Source organism: Teleopsis dalmanni, chromosome 2 (genome assembly GCF_002237135.1).
Source record: "Teleopsis dalmanni isolate 2A chromosome 2, ASM223713v2, whole genome shotgun sequence".
In the NCBI taxonomy this organism is placed as follows: Eukaryota; Metazoa; Arthropoda; class Insecta; order Diptera; family Diopsidae; genus Teleopsis; species Teleopsis dalmanni.
In genome coordinates, this window is record NC_051847.1 from 12,565,788 (window position 1) to 12,587,614 (window position 21,827).

The 21,827-nt window shown below is 27.7% G+C and overlaps 1 protein-coding gene across 1 annotated transcript; it reads right to left on the reverse strand.

The window, feature by feature from the left end:
- Positions 1-976: 976 nt before the first annotated feature.
- On the reverse strand, positions 977-21,445 carry LOC119673949 (pyruvate carboxylase, mitochondrial-like; the record flags this gene model as incomplete). Its single annotated transcript, XM_038085066.1, has 8 exons — positions 21,258-21,445; positions 20,930-21,143; positions 5,088-5,133; positions 4,904-5,028; positions 3,933-4,822; positions 3,259-3,878; positions 1,944-1,991; positions 977-1,413 (listed from the first exon to the last, which is right to left on the reverse strand). Coding segments are annotated over exons 4-8 (2,094 nt in total), but the record flags the coding sequence as incomplete, so codon positions are not given.
- Positions 21,446-21,827: the final 382 nt, after the last annotated feature.

Sequence of the window (21,827 nt, forward strand, 5' to 3'; positions counted from 1 at the left end):
CTAAGATTCATTTTTAATTTTTATTTCACTTTTTTAAATTATTATGGGCTAACTTAATTATATTACTGCCTCAAATGTAGTTTGTAGATAGATGGATGTATTAACTACATCCATCTATCTTTTTTGCTCGTATCCTAGGACTGCCAGCAAACAAACTCAGTGCCTTCAGCTGAACTAATCAGACGAATAGAGATCTGGAAACTTGAAGTTTCCGGTTTTTTACTGTTCATCAGTAGCCGTCGTATATATTCGGAATAGTTTAAAAGACTTTCACTACCATTGTATCTATTTTTAACAACAATGTCGAGTTCGTAGTGACTCTGGTTGTTATATTCTAATGGTATGTAAATATATACTCCAAGAGAAACGAATGCTATATTTAAACCTAAAATGTATAATATATCCTGGTAATTTTATCACCTTTGGTCAGCACTAAATGCGAAAAGAAAATATCACCATACCGATCAGTCAAAGCGTTATATTGAATCTCTTCCCATGATTTAAATTACTGATGTTCGGCTTGATTAGATCGTATCTGAGTTGTGCTAGGACAGCCATATCTATGTGATGATTATGGTTTTCTTTAAAGTGACCTGTTAATGATTTTTGAATCTTCTTTATGAAGCTATCTTCTATCTGCAGCCAATTTCTTCTCTTAATGTTAACTTCTACAGGTTCGCATACTGTCATACTGGAGAAATCATTGTTCGATTCTTGGTTCTTGACCAAAAATTATTGCATATGTGGCGTTGCCACTTTAATGCTAAATGATGAAGGTTATGGTGAAAGCATTTTGCAATCTTTTAATTTCTTAATGAAGAGAGCATAATTGTTTTGACTTTTCATTTGATGGCATTCTATATTCTACATAATATGTATTTAAAATTTGTAAATGTTCCACACAATATTGATATCTAAACTTTTTTTTGGGCAAAAGTATATGTTAAGATACTATATAAAATATATATAAAAAAAAATTTACTATTTTATGTACAATATCTTTATGTAAACATACCGCTAAGTCGCAAAATTTGTACACAACATTATCCGGGTAGCTGGTATAACCGACAGCATTAGCACCACGTAACAACATTTGGAAAGGTATATTTGGTATCTGTTTACGCATTTCTTCCAATCGTTCCCATGGACATTCATGCAAGAAACGTAGAGCAACATCAAAAGTAGCACCACCCCAATTTTCCAAAGAGTATAGATTATTGAATTTGTGAGCAACAAATGGTGAAATTTTTAATAGATCATGTGATCGTACACGTGTAGCTAATAGTGACTGATGAGCATCTCTGAAGGTAGTATCCATGAGCATTAAATTCTTACGAGACCGTACTTCTTTGGCAAATGCCTCAGGACCCTGAGACTTGAGTATGCCTCGTAATCCTTTTGGAGGTTCCGTGACTGTGTAATGTTTTTGATTTTGTAAAACACAATGAGATTTTTTAAATGGTTGGGAGTAAGAGAAAAAAATAAATTAATTTTAAATAAATATATTACATAAGAATATTCATCAATTGAAAACGTATGCTTTTATCATTGCATTTAGCTCTGCAAGCTTCTTGCAAGCTCTTTACAGATTCCAGAAATTCGGATAACGGCAAGCGTTTTCTTTAAAATAAAGTTTATAAGAATTTATTGTAATATATACAATTGCACAAAAATGCTTATTATATTAATAGCTTAAGCTGAGCTTTAATGAAATTATTAAAGAATTAAACGCATTGCTCAAAATTTTATTAAAAAATACGCAAAATATAATTATAAAAATAACATAAATTTTCCAAAGTCCCATTAAAATCATGTAAAATTTAAATATTCAACCAAAATGCCAAAAGATAATTATAAATAAATTTGTGAACTTATGATAATTTTGAAAAAAAAAATTTTCTTTAATATCAAATAAAATTTTTTCAAGTGTATTTTTCACATACCTTTAGCTTCGCCACGCTCTTCACGCAATAGTGCCTCAGGCGATAGATCTTCACATATTGGTATTAAAAGTTTATATGTAAACGTGTTTGTTTTTCGAATTTTTGTTAATTACAAAATGATACAGAATTTTACAATAAAAAGAAAACGAAATAATAGAATTTATTAAAAAGAACATAAAATAAAAGAATCAAAGAATCAAAGAAAAGTTCAAGAACAGTAAAAAAATCGATCGAAATATATCTACTGATCTACTAAAAATAGTGCAGAACTATTTCTCAGTGCTAAGCATGCGCTAGTAATGTGAGTACGACTCTTTAAGATAAAGGATGTATCATCTTATTAACAAATAGGTTTGGAAAGCTATGAAAAAGAAAGAGATAGGTGAGTAGATGGGAAAGTATGAAAAGGAGAGAAGTAAGAGAGCTTTCAATATTAGTTATAAACTTCTTTTATATACTGGAGTATTTGTTTATGAAAGGGTGGGAGAACACATCCTTATAAAAGAATGTGTTGTATCGTATCATAAACTTTTATCGGGTAGTCAATTTCGAGGAAGATTATATCCTCTTTTAAACAAGTGGAATATCAGAATTTTTTTTTGAAACTAAAATTTTCCCATGCCACTATAATCAACTTGAAAGAAATTTTTGGAAGATGTTTGTGCTTACCAATATAAATCTTATAATTATTTATACATATTATATTAGAGCATATAGTAAGGACTACCAGCTAAAGGTGATCTTTCTCGTTTACACGTGAGTTTTTTTTTTGAAAGTTGTAGACGTATATGCAATTATGCGTTCTCAAGCTTCAACAGGTTAGAATATACTGACAGGGGTCATGTCCATTGTTTTAATAGTATTTCGCATTCAGAACAAGAATTTGTTCGTATAATGTAAACAAAATTGATTCTATTTCATTATGGCATCACTTATATTCAACCAGGCACTGCCCCTACTTCTGTAAATTTACATATTACCATGAACTGGAAGTATAAATAACTGCAAGTTTATGGGCAATATAAATAGGCACATAGGTACAGTAAAATATGTCAATAATGAATTTATTCCAAGAGCATTCAATTATATAAAAAAACTAAATAAACTACTTTTTATTGAAGTCTTTTTTGATAGTAATATATTTTACTTAATGAAATATTTCAAAAAAGAATTTTTATTGTATGATATTCCTTTATCTTAAAGCTTGAATAGAAAAATGTGTTTATGAAAGAGGAAAACTTAAAAAAGTCATAGAACTTTACTGCTAGCAACACTGAAGCCAAATTTCACATATAAAGGCGAAAATTGTACTTACCTAAAGGCACTTCGGGTACATGTGGAGTTACATCGGCAGGCTTCAAGCCAGTAGCCAAAGGAGTTTGTGGTCCATTGACCAACACCTCACCGATATAATTAAGTAATTTTTGAGCACGATTTTGTGAATGGCGGAATTTAAACAATTGGGGATGTTCATCAATAAAGTATGTGTCCAGTACGCCGTGTAGGAATTTCTGATTTTCTAAAACGTTCAACAGAAATGGTATATTTGTTTTAACACCACGAATACGAAATTCGCGCAATGCACGATTCATTTTTGAGGCAGAACTTTGTAAATCACTGGCATGCGATATAATTTTAACAAGGAGGGAATCGTAGTACGGTGAAATGATGGCACCGGCAAAGGCGGAAGCACTATCCAAACGGATACCCATACCTTCACCAGAGCGGAACACCTCAAGACGACCAGTGCTAGGTTGGAAATCATTGGCAGGATCTTCTGTTGTAACGCGGCACTGTATAGCATAACCACGTGGTTTAATATTTTCCTGAGTGTAACCAAGTTCCGGTAAAGTCATGCCTTCTGCAACGCGTATTTGCGATTGTACCAAATCAATGCCAGTTATTTCTTCGGTTACAGTGTGCTCCACTTGTAATCTAAAAAATATTATACATAAAAAGGTTCAGAATTATAAAGTTATATATTCGTACCTAGCATTAACTTCAATGAAGTAGAAGTTACCAGACTCATCACACAAAAACTCAACAGTTCCTGCATTTTCGTAACCCACATGCCTGGCTAAACGTACAGCTGCTTCGGTCATTTTATCACGTACTTCCTTTGATAAACGCGGTGCTGGAGCGATTTCCACTACTTTCTGATGACGTCGTTGTACTGAACAATCGCGTTCAAACAAATGTACAACATTACCGGCTTTATCTCCCAATAGTTGTACTTCAATATGACGTGGGCGTTCAATAAACTTTTCTATAAACATAGCACCATTGCCAAATGCTGCCTTGGCTTCGGAACTAGCACGTTGAAATAATTCTTCAACTTCATCCATTTTGCGCACAACACGCATGCCACGTCCGCCACCACCATATGCAGCTTTAAAAATAACAGGCAGGCCATGTTTTTTACAAAATTCCATTGCTTCTTGGCTGGTAGTTACTGGACCATCTGTACCAGGTACAATAGGAACGCCGGCTTCAATTGCCGCAACACGTGCAGCCACCTTATCACCCATTTGTTGCACAACTTTTGGTGAGGGGCCAATGAATCGAAGACCAGCATCGATAACGGCTTGAGCAAAATCGCTCCGTTCTGATAAAAATCCATAGCCTGGATGCACAGCATCAACATCGTTTTCCTTACAAACACGGATAATTTCGGGAATGTTTAAATATGCCTCAACAGGTGGTAAGCCTTTGCCAACTAAATATGATTCATCAGCTTTTTGACGATGCATATGCATTTTGTCTTGTTCCGAATAAACAGCAACGGACTTAATACCCAATTCAGTGCAAGCACGGAAGACACGTATGGCGATCTCGCCACGATTGGCAACAAGCACCGAACGTATGGGTTTATATTCAACCTAGATGTTTTTTAAATTTTTTAAAAATTGTATTTCTTTTACAACTCAGAGGAAAATACAAGAAGCATCCTATAAACTTACCTGACTAGAATAGGCATTTTTATTTATAAGAAATATGCGAACACGGGGTGTGGTTTGTCGGAGAGACTTAAAAGCTCTATGTGCAACTGGTATAAACATTTTGATTTAAGTAGTTCCAATAATTGCTAATATGTAAAATAATATGTAATATAATTATTTTAATATGTATATGAAATTTTCTTACACTTAGAAGTATTTTTAATATTGTCGGCAGTCGTTGTTGTATGAGACTACAAATAGAGAGAGGGAAAGAAAAATTAATTATTCATAAAATATATACTACAATAAATTATTTCATTAAATAGAGAATATATTTTAATTTTATAAAATTATATAAGTTTTCTAATTCGTTCTAAATTTGTTCTGGGTAAGAATAAAACACCTAAGTATAGCACCTCAGTTATAGGTATAATATACATATATAGCACCTAAGTCTCCACTCCAAAATTAACAGGATTCAATGCCTGACAGTTGCAGTTTAAAAGCTTTGTACGGTTAAATTAAACTCTTAAATATTTCCGAAGACTAAAAATGATTGATTTTTTTAATTAATTTGTAATTTGTTTGTAATCAAAATTAAAACTTTAATGAAACTTGTTATTAAAAGAAGTTGGGTGTTTATGTAATTCATGATGTGAATAAGAAAACTTAATAGACCATCTCTAAATATATTGTGTGGTAACAAGCTATAAAAAATGGAACATGTATTACAAATTTATATGAAAACGACTTTGTTCAAAAACAAATAAAGGTGATTAGTAGGAATAAAGGAGTATCATCCATTACAAATACTATAGTAGCTTACACATAACTACTTCGAAACTCCCTTGATAATAATCAACAAAGCAATTAAAAAAGAAATTGAAACTAATTAGGAGAATATGTGCTGTGTTGTATCCTCTATATCAGTGGTTCTCACTCGGTGATCCGCAAGATGGTTAAAAATGGTTTGTGAATCAAATTTAACAGATATAGATACATAGCTTGTAGTTTGTTTACTAAGACCTCACTTAGTAGAAAATCAGTACAAAAAATTTGCAAGTAATTATATACCTATTTATATCCTATATCATGGCTGTCGAAAGCATGGCCCACGGGCATGTGCATCCTTATTCACTCTAATAATACGAGTGCTAATCCAAAAATCGAAGAAAGTGATCGAAAAACATAGGTGAGATTTAAAATCAAAATAGGAAATCACCCAATGGGAGTTAATAAGATTCTTGAAAAATTAATTTTTTTTTCTTGAAAAATATTCAGTGGGGCAATTGTATTTGCCCCACTGTATGCTATGTGGTCGATTGTTTGCTTGTGTTTGTGCTTTAATATTTGAAAGAAAAACACTAAAATTTTGAAAGCGTTACTTACTGGTTTATAGACTATTTGCGTTATTATTTGTTTTCGCTAATTTTGTAAAATAATTTAAGATTCTAAATTGTTCAACTGTTTAAGGTTATCGCTTTCAAATAGAAGGTTAAATGAATGGAAATGGAATTACTTGATTTAATGCTTTAAATCTAATACAGAACATTGAGTTGATTATAATTTAATACAATTTTATTTTTTTTATTTAAATTTTACTAAAAATGGTCTAAAAATTGAGATTGGAATAAGGTATATATATAATAATTTGAATGTTTATTAATTTATTTATTTAGTTTAAAGATAATATATTAAGGATAACAAGCACTAGCGACATAATCCTATAAGTCGACAATAAATACTAATACAGAATTGTTGGATGCAATTATTATTTTAGAAACGATTATATCAGATTCAATATATATTCAATTAAATTCCAATTGTAATAAAGTTTTAAAAAAAATTATAGTCGACTTCAAACTTAAGAAAAAATCATCGAAGACTTTAAGAGCAAATTTTTATTTTAATATAATAATATTATATTAATTTATTCACAATTTTAGAATATATTTTCTAATATTTTAATTATCTCATAATTTAATATAAATTCAGTCCAAAAAGTATTCCGATTATATAGTTTAAGTCAGTGGCGCTTCAATTATGTTAGTTTAACGTTAAGTCTGTTTTAGCGCCATCTGGGAATTACATCATATGTTTTTGTACGTTGTGAATTTATAATGTCGACGATCTTTTATTTTCTTTCGACAATCTTTTTACATAACTATCTAATACGGTTGTCGAGTTTGGATATATTACTGCTATGACGAGACAGAAGTTATCTATTAGAAGTATTTTTAGCAAATTTTGTTATGAGCTTACTTTAAATATACAAAGTAGTAAAAATTCGTTATGAATAAATCTGTTGTGTTCACGGTCAACAGAATAAGTGAGGCTAAAAAGTTTACAATTAAATGAAAGTTTTGTAGCTGTTCGTTGAATGTCATTTACATTGAATGGGGGCTATATAATATTTTTATTATTAGGTATTTTGAACAGTAGTAAATTACAACATTTTATTATTTATAAATTAATTAAATTTTTGACTGACCAAACAGCTGTTTCGAGTATTACCGAAGACCTAACACCAGCGATCTTTTGGAAATACTTTTTTTATTAAATTATTCGTAAATAATTTTTTTGAGACTGCAAGTACAAGGGTTAAACTCGTACCCTGCCAAATCTGAACGTCAGAGTCAGTGTTAATTATCCAAAGGCGTATTTGACTTTCCTTCGCCATAATTGACTTTTAAAATCATATTTAATAATTTTATTGATATTTTATATATAATTGTATTATTAGTAGATATCGAATTAAATCAATGATTGCTAAAAAAATTTGACAAAACCATAATAATAATAATAATAATAAAACCATAACAATAATATTATACACTGCACATATATAATATTATTATATTGTAATATTATATAATATTATTGAGCTGTTTTTTTCGTAATATAGAATACTTAATATGATATTTAGTCAAATTTAAAAATTTATTTGGGAAAAAATAGTAGAACTAAACTATGTGAACGCGGTGGATCCTGAGATTCAATACCTGTAATGCTTGAACATGATTTTAATATTAATTAATAAACGAATTAATATTTTAATAAACGAAAAATGATTTTATGCAATTAAATTAATTAATAATTATAGAGAAGTAGTATTTATTTATAAACGGAATAAAATTTTAAAATTTTTAGCTAATTTAATTAGAAAGTTTATATAAATTAAAGAGAGATTTTAACACCAACTTCCTAATTTGAAAATCAACTCTATTAGCGTATTAAATGTTATATTTAAACTATATTCATTATAAATTTTATTTATTTGTTTTTTATTTAAACGCAACAGCGAAAGCCAGACATTTCGATACGCTTTACTGACAGTTTCGCTTAGTTGGTGCAGGTCTAATATGTCTTATTTAACCATCTTTAAGTCCAAAGGTCACTGATAGTCTAAAGAATTGTTTTTAAAATCTTATCGCATGTTTTGGTATTTTTTTATTAAAATGTGTTAATTATATTATAAACACGAGCATTCAAAATTTAACAAGGGGCTCGACTCTACGTATTGCGAAAAACAAGAAAAATACATAAAAACATTTGTATTAATATTGTGAATAAAAAAAAAATAATAAAAATAATGTAATTAATTGTATACGAATATTCTAGAATAGTAAAAATAATGATTTCTGTTGTATAATAAAATAAAAAGATGTAAATATTTCAGTACATAAATTATATATATTAACAAAACGAATTTAAATAAATATAAAAATATTTAAAACCTTATTTACTTAAGTACTAACTCAAGTTTGAAGAACATCGTTTAGTTTTTTTTTTTTTGTAAATTTCATTAATTAATTAATCCTTTAATATGTTATGTTTATTATGAATTGTAGCAAAACCTCAACAAACAATATTTTCTTGTACATTCCGCTCTTAACTTAATCCTGGTTAAGCCACTATCTAAAAGCCTTAAGAATAGTTAAAGAATAGATACATTTCATCAAATATTAAAGGCACCACGCAATCAAAAGAAAAGTTCTCAGAAAACGAATGTTGTAACTGTGATACAAATTAATTTGGCAGGTGATAAATATCCCCTACAGTATTCCCTATAGTATTGGTCACTGCAACCTATTTATCTCGTGGCAAAGGTAGACCGTGATTAAGATAATGATAATAATATAGCATACATAAATGTCAGAAAATAGAGACAGTTGCAAAGACTAAGAATAGATAGATAATTAGATGAACTTAGTACAAGGCCAATGCGAGCTCCAATATGGGTTGTATGGCTAAACATATAGATGATGATAAAATAACAAAAGTTAGACCTTTAGAAAATAAGAAAGTAGCTTTAATTTTATTAAACTTAATATTAAAATTTACAAAATTTAATAGAAAAACTTAATCACAGCAATAAATTTAAAAATTATTTTTAAGTTATGTTTTTTGATAATAAATATTAGTACTTTCTACTTATATACTTTTATATAACACTTTAATATAGGAATGATCCGGGTTTGCATTAGCTTTTTGATAACAAACTTATTTTTGGGAAAAATCTTTATTTTCTTATCGCGTTCTTGAATAAAAATAGGCCTGTTTAGAAATTCGAGATGTGTCGCCGGTGTTGAGTATTTAGTGTTTGCCGACTTCAAAACGACTAAAAATCATTGTTGTAAATAGAATAGAATATAAAATTAATCAATCTTTTTTGTGTTAAATAGATGTACATAATTTGTTTTTGTGGTGGATACCCGTATTATCCGTAAAAGTTAATTTCACAGAAAATAATACAAATTTGTGATCGAGAGTTGTACTGGATATACGAGTATATGAATTAAGGCCTTAACACAATCCACATAAAATTTCGTTGCTTTCAACTATAAAATGTATTTCAAGTTCAAGTTTTAGATTGTAAAGATTAAAAAGTTTATTAAAAAAAAAAAACAAATAAACAAAATATGACTATAAGACAAACTTGTTTCGTGGCAAAATTAATGAAATTATAAATAAATAGATTTGCAGGTCTAAATAAACCAGTTGTTAATGATTTTTTTTTGTTAAAAATTTAAATTAGCAGTCTGTGTCTGCTAGTCTGCTGACTTATTTTGTATGCTAAAAAGGTCGATAACTTTTTATTGCACGAATAAAACGACCTACAATTAAGTAAGACGCCATTTCAGGTTGCATGTCGTCTCAGCGGAGAATGTTCTATTCTATATATAATATTAAAAATACTAGAAGGTGTGAAATATTTTTTAAAAATAGACAATAAAATATAATTATGAAGAATTTATATGGTTTGTAATTTTAGACACAAAAATATTATTTTAAAAATAAATGATATTATTTGGTGGCATCATCTTAATTCTTTCTATCGCAAAGATCAGCCAAGTTCAAGTTTTTATTAAAAACGATTTTTATTTTAAAAAATCATTCTGAGTTCTTATAATTTAACCAAGATTAAAAAAATAATTCTCAGCCTGATTAGCAAATAATTCTATTAAAGATACATAGACTGACGAGTCATTATTTATTGCAAAATTTATTGCATTTTCTAAAAATTGAATTACTTAATTAATTTTTGTCCCCAAACCCGTTTTGTGTCAAACCAGTTTTTAACAAGTACGAAATATAAAACAAAAAATTAATTAATTCTCATTACTTTGAAAAAAAAATAATGTTTAAACTATATATAATCACTATTAAAATATATCATATGTTATACATATGATATGATATCATATGTATTATGATACATATTATTTCGTATAATATGTTTAACTTTTTCACTTTTGTAGTGCTGTTAGCTGGCACATTCTTATATATTTTGTTTTTTGTTTATTACGAGTATTACGTAGTATTTTAGATTATGTTTATTTTAATTTTATTTTATCTTAGTTGAGCAATGTATGTCCGAGTGAAGTGAAGAGGTTTACTTTGTTTTTGATATGAATTTAATTTAGTAAGACAATTCATATGCAGGGTTCGATATATTATTTAATTACTGTAGTAAATGAAATTGAGGATTTTATTACATTTTTTTGTCTAATGTTGAGTCTTTTCCGAGTTAGTGCTACTGGATATTTTTACTTTTTGATAACTGGGGGGTTTCCACAGAGTCCCAACCATCTCACTTATTAATTTGTGAATTCCTCATAAGTTAGGTGATTATTCAATGTCTGATCTAATATCTGCGTACTGCCCCATCCAATTAGTGATAACTCTGAGTTTAGATAGTGCTAAGTGTGGTAAGTTGGCAGACTTAGAAAAATAATTTTATAATATTCTTACTCTACCCATCATTTTGGATCAACCATACTACATGTTGTTTTTATATTTTCTTTATCACATGAGCTAAAATTTTTCTAACAAAATGATCATCCCTATTTAACTAGTATATGGTTAGATCATATTATTATACCATATTATTATATGGGTGAATTTCTTGTAGTATAATATTAATTGTTAATCCTGATGTAGTCTATAATTGGTTCTTATAGTAAGATAGAAGAAAATAAAAAATATAAGACAAAAATATCTTTTCTCTATATTTTCTCTATATATTTGCAACATTATTAAAAAGATCTGACTAGAAGTATAGGTGTTGAGTATCTACCTATTTTTGGTATGTTGCTATAGTCGGCATTGATTTTTTACTGCTACTTTTAATAAAGTTTGATATCATTTTCCCACCAAAATAAATATGCAAATGCATATCTTTTTGTGTTGTTGTTTTGTTAAACATCTACCGTCAACTCTGTCAAGTTGAGCAGATTAATTAACACTTGACTGTGTAAATAATCAGGAAAAATGTGTTATTAAATGTACTTTTATCTCTCATATAAATAATGTTTTTATCTAAATTTTATTGTTATTTATTGTATGAATATGTAAACATATTAGATTTATATATCAATGAAATTCGGTAGGGGGTAGTAGTTAATGCCAAGAGCGATGTGCCCATAAAAAGTACAAGTACTCGTATAAATATATTTCACGTGCATTATTCGTATTGCATCAACAAAGATGCATGGGTGGTGATTCACCTGATTACTGTAAAAACTAATAGCACTGGGTTAATTATTATATACAAATCATTATTTCAATAATACGTATTGTGCTATAACAACAGGTTATTGTTTTGAAAGTAACTAATGATATCATTGTTTATTATTTGTAGTCATAATTCCGAATATTTTGTTTAAGAAACTTGCGCCACAAGATAAACTAAAATACGTAATTCGTATACCAGACTAAATACAGTACATCAAGTAATAAAAATATTTCTATATAAAAATGGAAGGTAATAGAGAAATGTGGTTCAAGAAGATAGTAGATAAATGTACTAACTAAATGATGACACTTTGACTTTAAAGCAATAATACAAAGATTTTAAAAGGTTATCTAAAATTTATTCGAGAGAGTAATAATAGAGAAGAGAAGTTATCTTATAGGTAACGATTTTATAGTGATAAAATAATTATTATAAATAATAAATTAATAATCAAGTAGGTAAAGTTTATGTTTTGAGATAAAGTTCCACTAACAAAAAAGTTTTTTAATTTTAATTCTGTCTTAAAAATCATAATTATATTAGAATAAACATATGGTAAAAATACCACTGCCTGCCAAGCTGCTATGACAATCCGTGGTTTTAAAGATTCAACTATTAGCTTTAATATATAAGTGTGATTGATTGCTCATCAAGAGCCCTCAAATGTGTGAAACATAATGTTGCTAGATGGCGATTATAATTAACATATCAAAATGAATACCTTTTCTTTTTTATCTACTCATATACTTATGCCTTAATTAAGTACTAACTAGAAAATTATATAAATACAAAGTTTTCTTAATGATGTGTTCCTATCTACGCATACGATTGTTTAATAAAATCAAAAGAAGATAAGGACGAGGATGATCTAAACATATAGGTGTACAAATTGGAATAGTTTTTTAAGTGCTAATGAGATATTTTTTATCTCATTTTTTATTTTTTAATTTTTTTTGTTTTTTATAAACAAATAAATAAGTCAAAAATGCTTCTTATTAATACATATATGCATATTCCGGACTTCTGAATGTAATTTCTGACAATATTATTCTTTTACTGCGATATAACTTTATTGAAATTTATATTTACAAATTCAGTTTCGTACATACAAGGCGTCTTCTTGAAGCTAAGAATAAAAATATGGTCAGTTTATAATGAAATCACTGATCTCATAACTGCGACATATATAAATTTATAGGTTATTACGATACCAGTAAGGGAAAGATAAAGAAAAATCATTTTTAAACTTTATCGTATAATTTGGCTCGAAAAATTATCGTAAGTAGTTTTAACATTTCGTCTATATTTAGTTTTGTCAATTCGTCAAAATGGAAAATTTTCCATTGTTAATATATTATCTGAATAAAATCGAATACAGATATAATAAATGTTCTAAGTTTACTACTTTCTGTAGATATTTCTAATTTAATTAATTTTAGTTTCATTATTATTATTGAATATTATTAAATATAAATAATATTATTATTAATTTACTATTTATTTAATATTATTTAAAATAATATTATTATTTTATTTATTTCAACATTTATTATTTACTGGATTGTTGGATTATATGAGTGATTATAGAATATTGAAAGAATCAAAATAATATATAAAATGGAATATGACATTATTTTTGTAGATTAGAACAGATACTCAACGGGTTCAAGAAATCTTAATTAAAATGACTTATTTGCTTAAGATTGCGAATACAGCAACAAAGAGAGCTCCATATTAATAACTATTAAAATCAGAAACTCAGAATTTAAGAAGAAACATATTTTTAAACATTGTTGGAGATACTTAAACCTTTGTCAATGCTTTTATGATAAGAAAATACTGATAATAAATACATTTAAAAAAAATCTTCATAGAAATTAATGTTTTGAATAATCTTTAAAATTCTGGGATTAAGAATTAGTTAGCAAAAATTAATCAATTAGAAAATAATAACTTGGCATATTATCAATTATTATTGATTGCAGTATAAAATCTTTTAACATTAATAGAATCATATAACAATAAAAATAAAATAATAAAATTCACTGCAGTAAACTTTGAAATTCGCCTCAGTAGGGCAATATACTGATTGAATTTTAATCTAATTAAAAACCTGTAGAAACCGTCTGATTAAAAGAATTCAATGTTCAAAGAATTAGTCAATAATTTTAATCAAAAAAGTATTTATTTTATTTATATTATTATAAAATAATTTATGGTTATCTTATCAATATGGGGAATATAAAACGTTTTAAATGATTTTTAAACGTGCCAAAGTTTATCGACGGAGACGAATGGCTTTTAAAATATTCAATACGTGAAGAAAGGTATTTGATTTTTTTTTAGTAAGAAATTAGAAGAGTATAAAAGTTAAAGGTTATTTCAAAGTAATTTCAAAAATAATTATCTTGCTATATCTCTGCTGAGAGTACAATGACTTATATTCAATTTAAGATAACAGAAGGGCGTAACTAAATCCATTATACCATAATTGAATGTTTTCATATCTTATAGGGTGATTTGTTCGTTGAATGGACTTAAATAATTACAATTTCAGAATATTTCTTATCTTTCAAAAAAATTGTTAAGAATTTGTTTTATTTTTAATAAATACAACAGCACGTTTTCATCATTTCCATTCATTTCATTTTATTATATAATAAAATTAAAAAGTTTTTCGTAGTTTTATACTTGAATGTAGAAAATACGTATTTAAACTTATCGAAATAATCTCTATTGAAAAAGTGTACAATAAAAAAGTACACATTTATTATTTTGATGGATGATGCATACTAAAGATATAAACAATAGCAATAACGATGACTGCAAGCAGTAATTATACATCAACTTCAGCTCACCATCTTTAGAACCTCACCCGACAGCAAAAGCTTTAGCAAATACGATATTAACAGAAGTCAATCAAACGATATCTTAGATGCTTATAAGATCTTTATGATAACTATAAATATCATTGTTTCAATAAGTTTAATCAGCTCGTTAACACATTTGGAGGAGTTAACTTTCCATATGTCTACAACATGTTAGAATTTGACAAGAGTTTTATGTGTATAATTAGTTGATAAAAAGTAAAAATCCATAAAAAAATAATTATTTTAGAACTACATTTGAATAAAAAATATCATACCTATAAATATATAAATAAGAATTAATTTAAAAATATAATTGATTATTACACATATATGTATAATCTATTAAATTTTCTTATAATCTATTAAAGTATCTCAATAATGATTGAAAGTACTCAATGTAAAATAGACAGAAGTTTCACCTTGAAAAACCTTATCAGCTTTTGTTAATCTCAGATTCACTTGAAAATTGCAGGAAGGTAAAGAAAATTATATAAAATTATTTACTTTTCAATTTAATGCTTGTTATAGAGAAAAATTCACATTTTTGAATTTTTTATTTCTTAATATTTTTATAATATATTTATTTCTTATTAAAAATTATTTCTAGTTTTTAGTTGAACTTTTTACATTTTATCTTAGACAACTTAAACTCTAAACAGATAAAAGATTATCAGCTAACGTGATAACGTTTCTGAACCACATATACAATTTTAATTTTCTACTTAATTTTTTCTTTATTAATCCAATCCCATAATATCTTTATGTAGATGGGTGGACTGCACGACAAGAAACAACAAAAAGAAAAATTAAAACTTCCTTACACATATATGGTAAAGTAAAAAAGATAAAAGGTTTGTCAAAGCACCAAAGTTGATTTAAGCACAAGTAATGGCCGGTTTGGATGCCATGAACACCTTCCCTTCGAGAAAGCGCGATGCTCTGATTTAAGTTGAAAGGATTTATCATAACAAATGTGTAATCTTGATTATGTTTCTATTGTTATAAGCTCTATAAGGTAAGTCACAAAAAGAGAACCATAGTTTTTAAATATTTACCTTGTCAATAATGGGCACTGATGGATGAGGTGAAGTACAATTTCCTCCTCATTTACAGAGTCGTGACCTCTATAAAAATCATTAGACAGTAGATTATGCATGTCTTCGTAATACGCAGTGACTTATCAGTACCGACATCATAGTACTGAGTTGATTCTGTTTTTCTTAAGCGGCCGACTGGTACGAGTCCTATGTAATTTGGATTTGGTGAGTCTTGTGATACAACTGCCTTGTCAAATCTAGGTACTTCTGTTTAATAGCCAGTATGCTATTTCAAGAGCATTGCTAATATCAGAATTGCAGAAGATACAGTTACCGAAGATGTTTCTGTCTTTAGGTAACCATATGATTTGGATACTAGCAAACTTAGAATGCTCATTTAGAGAAGCTCATCATTCTCCAATTCCAGAAGCAGCTGTAAGGCATAGCAGAAATTTAACTCTAGCTTGACAGTTCAAAAAAATTGCGATATTCGTCTCAGACAGCCATAGCTCTGGACTCACTTTGAGTCTTTGGGTAATTGCAATGGTCACGCAGTCGAACCGAAACGCTATGATCTTATTTATTACAAAAAATTCTACTGCTGACTTTGCAGCTTAGTTTAGAATCGTCACTGTAAGTTTCCAGAGACTAAATTAGCAGAGACTACTCTTTCCGTATATATATTGAAACTGGTATAAAAACAATTAAATATTTCAATATATTTCATATTTCAGCTAACAAGAAATATAAATATGTTAATATGGAAAATTTACTAAATTACACAACTAAAACATAATTTCTTTACAATGAAGGTAATTAAAAACTATTGTCTTAAATAGACTTTTGTGAGGTATGTTCAAGCAACTGTGTTCTGAATATTATTCAATAATAGAATTTCAAAAAAGAAAAGAAGGAAAATAATGAAATTGGTACCCATAGCGTATGAGTTATGCAAATATGTTTACATTGCAGCATTCTTAAAAGTTCACTATGCCAACTGTAGCGTCATTTACGACCTTCAATTACAATAAGAGTAACGCATTATTCATTTTTCTCATTTATGTATATTATTAATTTATTGTTACTGAAGAGTATATGAGTCAAATTACAACAAACACAGGCTGCCATGAAACACAATGCGTTGAATGAACCCAACGTTTACTTTCCGAAAAACTTTTTTAATGGAAGCGCTATACATATGGTTGGGCATAGTACTTTACAATTGAATACATAATACACTATTATGATTACTATTCTTACTACATATGCATATCGGCGAATTCATAAAAATAAGCTTCATATTATAACAACAACAACAATAAGAGGAATTTAATTATATGTCATGCTGCTTCTGTTGCTATTTTTATGTGGCAAACTCGTGTTTTTCTTTTGACATTGCGTTCTCTTGGTTTGTTTCCTTGTACACGTTTTTAGTTTTTAGTTTTTTATTTTTGCTTTTGTTTTATTTTGCTTTCGTTTTAAAGTTTGTCAACGCTACTTTTTTTTATAAAACTTTTTCAAAATCGATGCTACCACACACACTCACACACATGTACATACGAGTTCATAAATTAAATTTAAAAATTTTATTAAAAGAACGTGTGTGTTATAAATGTAGCCCATTTCATTATTTAAATAATATCATGAGATCGAGATTTTTTGTTGGAAACAAAGTCGGACAAACTCGGTCCGAGTCACATGTTAAATATGAAAACAAAAAAAAAATAATTTATTAAAAAATCATATCATTTCATATGTATAAATGTAAATACCTATATATTCATATGAATGGAAATGTTCGCATTATCATGTGAAATTTTTTCCAAACAGTCAATATCATATTGTGTCTGGTTTTGTACTGCAATCTCAACTTGACCTTTGAAACGAGGCAATCACACAACTTAAGCGGTGATTATTTCGCCTCTTTTCTGCACGAAACTGAGAACAAAACAATTCAATTTAAAATTATTCACCACATTCAGTTGAGTTGCTTTCAAATTGAGAAGCCGGTATTCAAAAAAAAAATAAATAAACGATAAATAATCAGTTCCACTGCATTTGTGCATCGAATAAATAATTTGTTAATAAAAATAATATTAATATGCCATGTTTGTTTCAAATTTATTAAGAATTTATTAGTTTGTATATTTAAAGCGTGACAGCTATTTTTTTAATAAATAAAAAAGTGAAATAATTAATGCAGCTATAAAGCGTGATTTAAGTTCACTTCACATTTGGCTGTGGTGAATAATTTATAAAAGTGCTAATTGCATATTCATTAATAATTTATATTTGCTACACAGAAAAAAGAAAACTATAAATAATCATAATAATAATTCTAAATAATTTTTTATTAACATTTTTAGCAAAATATTAACATATTAATATATCTAACTAAAAAGCAGTTTTGTTCTTTTATTTTTCTGTGGGAAAATCTCTTACTAATCTCCCTATGTACTTACTATCTACGCTCTAAGTATGTGTGTTCTTTCAGATCTCTAGATTGACGTGATAAAAACTGGGCAAGAAACATACCAGTCAGTTGCTTCAACCAAGGCCCAACCTATTCACCTCTATGATACCTGTGCTGACGTGGCACTGGCATTAGGAACATCTGCTATCAGACTGAGTCTACCCTATAATAACTTTTGTAGGGATTGTGGCTCTGCAGGTGAGGGGAAACTGTATTACTCTTTATGTTTTAGTGTTCATCATTGGCTAGGAGAAGTTAAGGATTTGTCCAAGTTTAAAGACTTGCCAGGTTGGTTTACTCTCACCTTAATGGGTGAGTCATGCCATTATAGTGGGCTATGGTTTGAGCTGAATTCGGCTTTGGGTACAAGACCAACATTTCAATATAACCTAACTTAAACCAACATAACGTGAATATGTGCATTATTCCTCTGTATATACCAGTGCTATAATGAATTGGAGCCACAAAATCGATTTGTTTCGTTGAATTTAAATTAAGAATATGTATATCATATATTATAAATAATATTGCATAAAGACGATAGAGATGTAATCTCTATCGTAGAAAATCTATTACATTTGCTGATTCTCTAAGTTTGGGTTCTTTTTTCGATTAAATATTTTTAGTGAAAATTAAGTTAACCGGGTTTGAAGTTTTTTAACACATCAATTAATTAATAAGTAACACTTAATTATTGTTAAAATTTTTGTTCATATTTCAACAAAAAAATATAATGAAACAAATATTTCAGTGTATATAAAATTAAAAATTTTCAAGTTTGAAGTTTATCTGTTAGGGAATAATTTTTTGCTATATTCATATTTTATGCATATTTCAAAAATTAAAAAAATATAATCAATGTGTATTTTAATAAATAGCATTTCTTTAACTTTATTGCTCTTATTGTTTAAAAAACCAAAAATTACAACAATTAGTTTGTATTTTGTTCTTTTACCTTATATTTACTAATATTTTACCTAATATTGAAACATATTTTTTAAATCTACTAAATAACATATAAAGAAAATAAAAAATTTCTTTGTTACAATAGTAAAATTGATGTAATATATAATAAAATGGTCCAAAATAGATTTTACTTCCGCTGAATTAAATTGAGTTCCTCACACTTACATAGCTTCTTTGACTGAAATTTTGATGCTAACTATAATTCATAGTTTATTTACTTGCTCTATTGTCTAGCTGTATTACTAACTATGCTAACTATAATTCATAGTTTATTTACTTGCTCTATTGTCTAGCTGAATAGTATTGATATTTAACAATTAAAAAATAAATATATAATTAATTAATTCAATTATTCTACAGCTGGTTTATGATTTCGTTCTAATAAAAAAACAGATAGTGAATTTGTTAATAAAACTTTCACAGCAAAGTAAACAAAACTCCGGAAAAATGTGCGAACATAAAAGTTACGTAAGCTTTGGGTCAGTTGGTTAAGGTGCGCTGGCTCTGAGCTTCAAATTTGGCAGGACACGAGTTAAATTCCTGGTACTTACAGTCTCAAAAAATTATTTACGTATAATTAAATACAAAAATTATTTCCAAGACCACTGATGATGGGTATTTGGCAATACTCGAAACAGCTGTATGGTTAGTCAAAAATTCAATTAATTAAAATAATATAAAACGATTTTTTGTTGTTGTAGTTCAGTACTGTTCGAAAAATTTCTTTATTAATGACAAATATGATAAGAAATGTTTAAGTAAGAGAATAAATATTAAAGTTGGTTTATAAGAACATAGAATTGATAGAAATTATGCAAATATTCGTCTTATTACATTGAGGATCTGAAAAATACCGTAGCAGTCAATGTTAGAAGACTCATATATCATATGTGTTCAGATTTATGACATTGATTTATTCTTCATATTTAAAATCCTTACGTATATTTTTTACGTTTAACACTCATTTATATATCGTTCTAATCACTTAATTATTGGTAATGTATAATAACTTTCACTTCAGTGTACGTAGAGTATAAACACCGTTTAATTATCACAGATTTAAAATTAAATGTTAAGAATATATGATTCTTAATTTTTATTTATTCTTTTAATTATTCTCTATTATTAATAATAATTATTCTTATTATACATTTTTTTATAGTTAATCTGTGAAAATCTTTAATTAAATTTAAATTAATGATTTTTTAATCCTTATTTGAATCCAGATTTGAACATTTGTACAAGAAGTATTTACTTGTCTCTTTATTCCAAAAGTACTCGTACAAAAAATTAAAATAATAAAACAAAAATTGTTTCGAAATTTTAATTTATAAATTATTTATAAAGTACACTTTTTATTAATCGCATGATCAGGACTAAAATGAAATCCACAAATCCACAAATTCACGTACTGCGCGCCATGTGTAGAGTGCATTCATTATGCAATTAATGCATTCCGATTAGTTACTCAATAATATTAAGTACATTTAAGAAAGATAGTGAAAAGTGCAAAAAACTGTGTAATAAATATTTCGAAATAATAATATTAATTGTTTCTTGATTGAATCTTCTCCCTTCATAATCAATTAAAAACGAAGCAAGAAAAAAGGAAAGAAAAGTGTTCTTTTGCGTATTCAATTGAGTTAAGTAAGAATAACGCATTCCAATAGGCAAGGCACATACCGTAGTTTTTACTGCTCGTTGTTGTAGTTTATGTGTGTTATTGAGTTTGCTTAAAGCAGATGTGTTATTGTAAAGCTTAAAATCCTGTTTTATCCTTTTTTGTGTTCTTTAATTTTTTTTTGTGATTCAGAATTAGAATCACATTGAATATTTTACTTGCCACTGTCAATAAAGTTTATGTTGTATATATAGTACACGTAATTAAAAAATTGTACTTTAATAAAAGCAAAATTGTATAATAAAAAATTGCAGAAAACAGAAAAATAAAATACAATTACAAATCACTTATTTTAAAAATTTTTTCACCAAATAATTATATTTCACGCACCCAAATCACCATAAATTTGCCACCAAAATTGCCTAATTAATTAAAAATTATATGAAAAACTTAAGGTCTTTATCCGCTAACACAACCCACTCGCGCTAAACTTTCACGTCCGACTAAAAAATGAAATCGAAACTTTTGCAAAATTTTGCTCCAACATTAATTCCACAAAAAAACGTGTATTGTCCTCAACTCGCATGAATGTCAGGAAAGCTTATCGGCCGGCCACATTGCCAATGACTACAACAAAACTTGAAGATTGCTATTAAAAGTATTAAAAGAGTAAAAAATGAGATTTAAAAAAGAGCCAGATTATATACATTGGCACATTCGAAGAGAGTGCTTTTATTTTAGTACAAAAAACGCTCTTCACATGCGGCGTAAAACCGGCACTGTTATTTCAAAATGTTTTTTTTTTTATTTATGTTTTCCATGTGCGGTAATAAAAAATTATGACAATAAATAATGAATATTTTAATATAAAAACGTATTAAAAAAGAGAAATTTTTATTAAGTGAAATAAAAACAAATTGAAATGTGTATCATTTTATTAAATATAAAAAAAAATACATA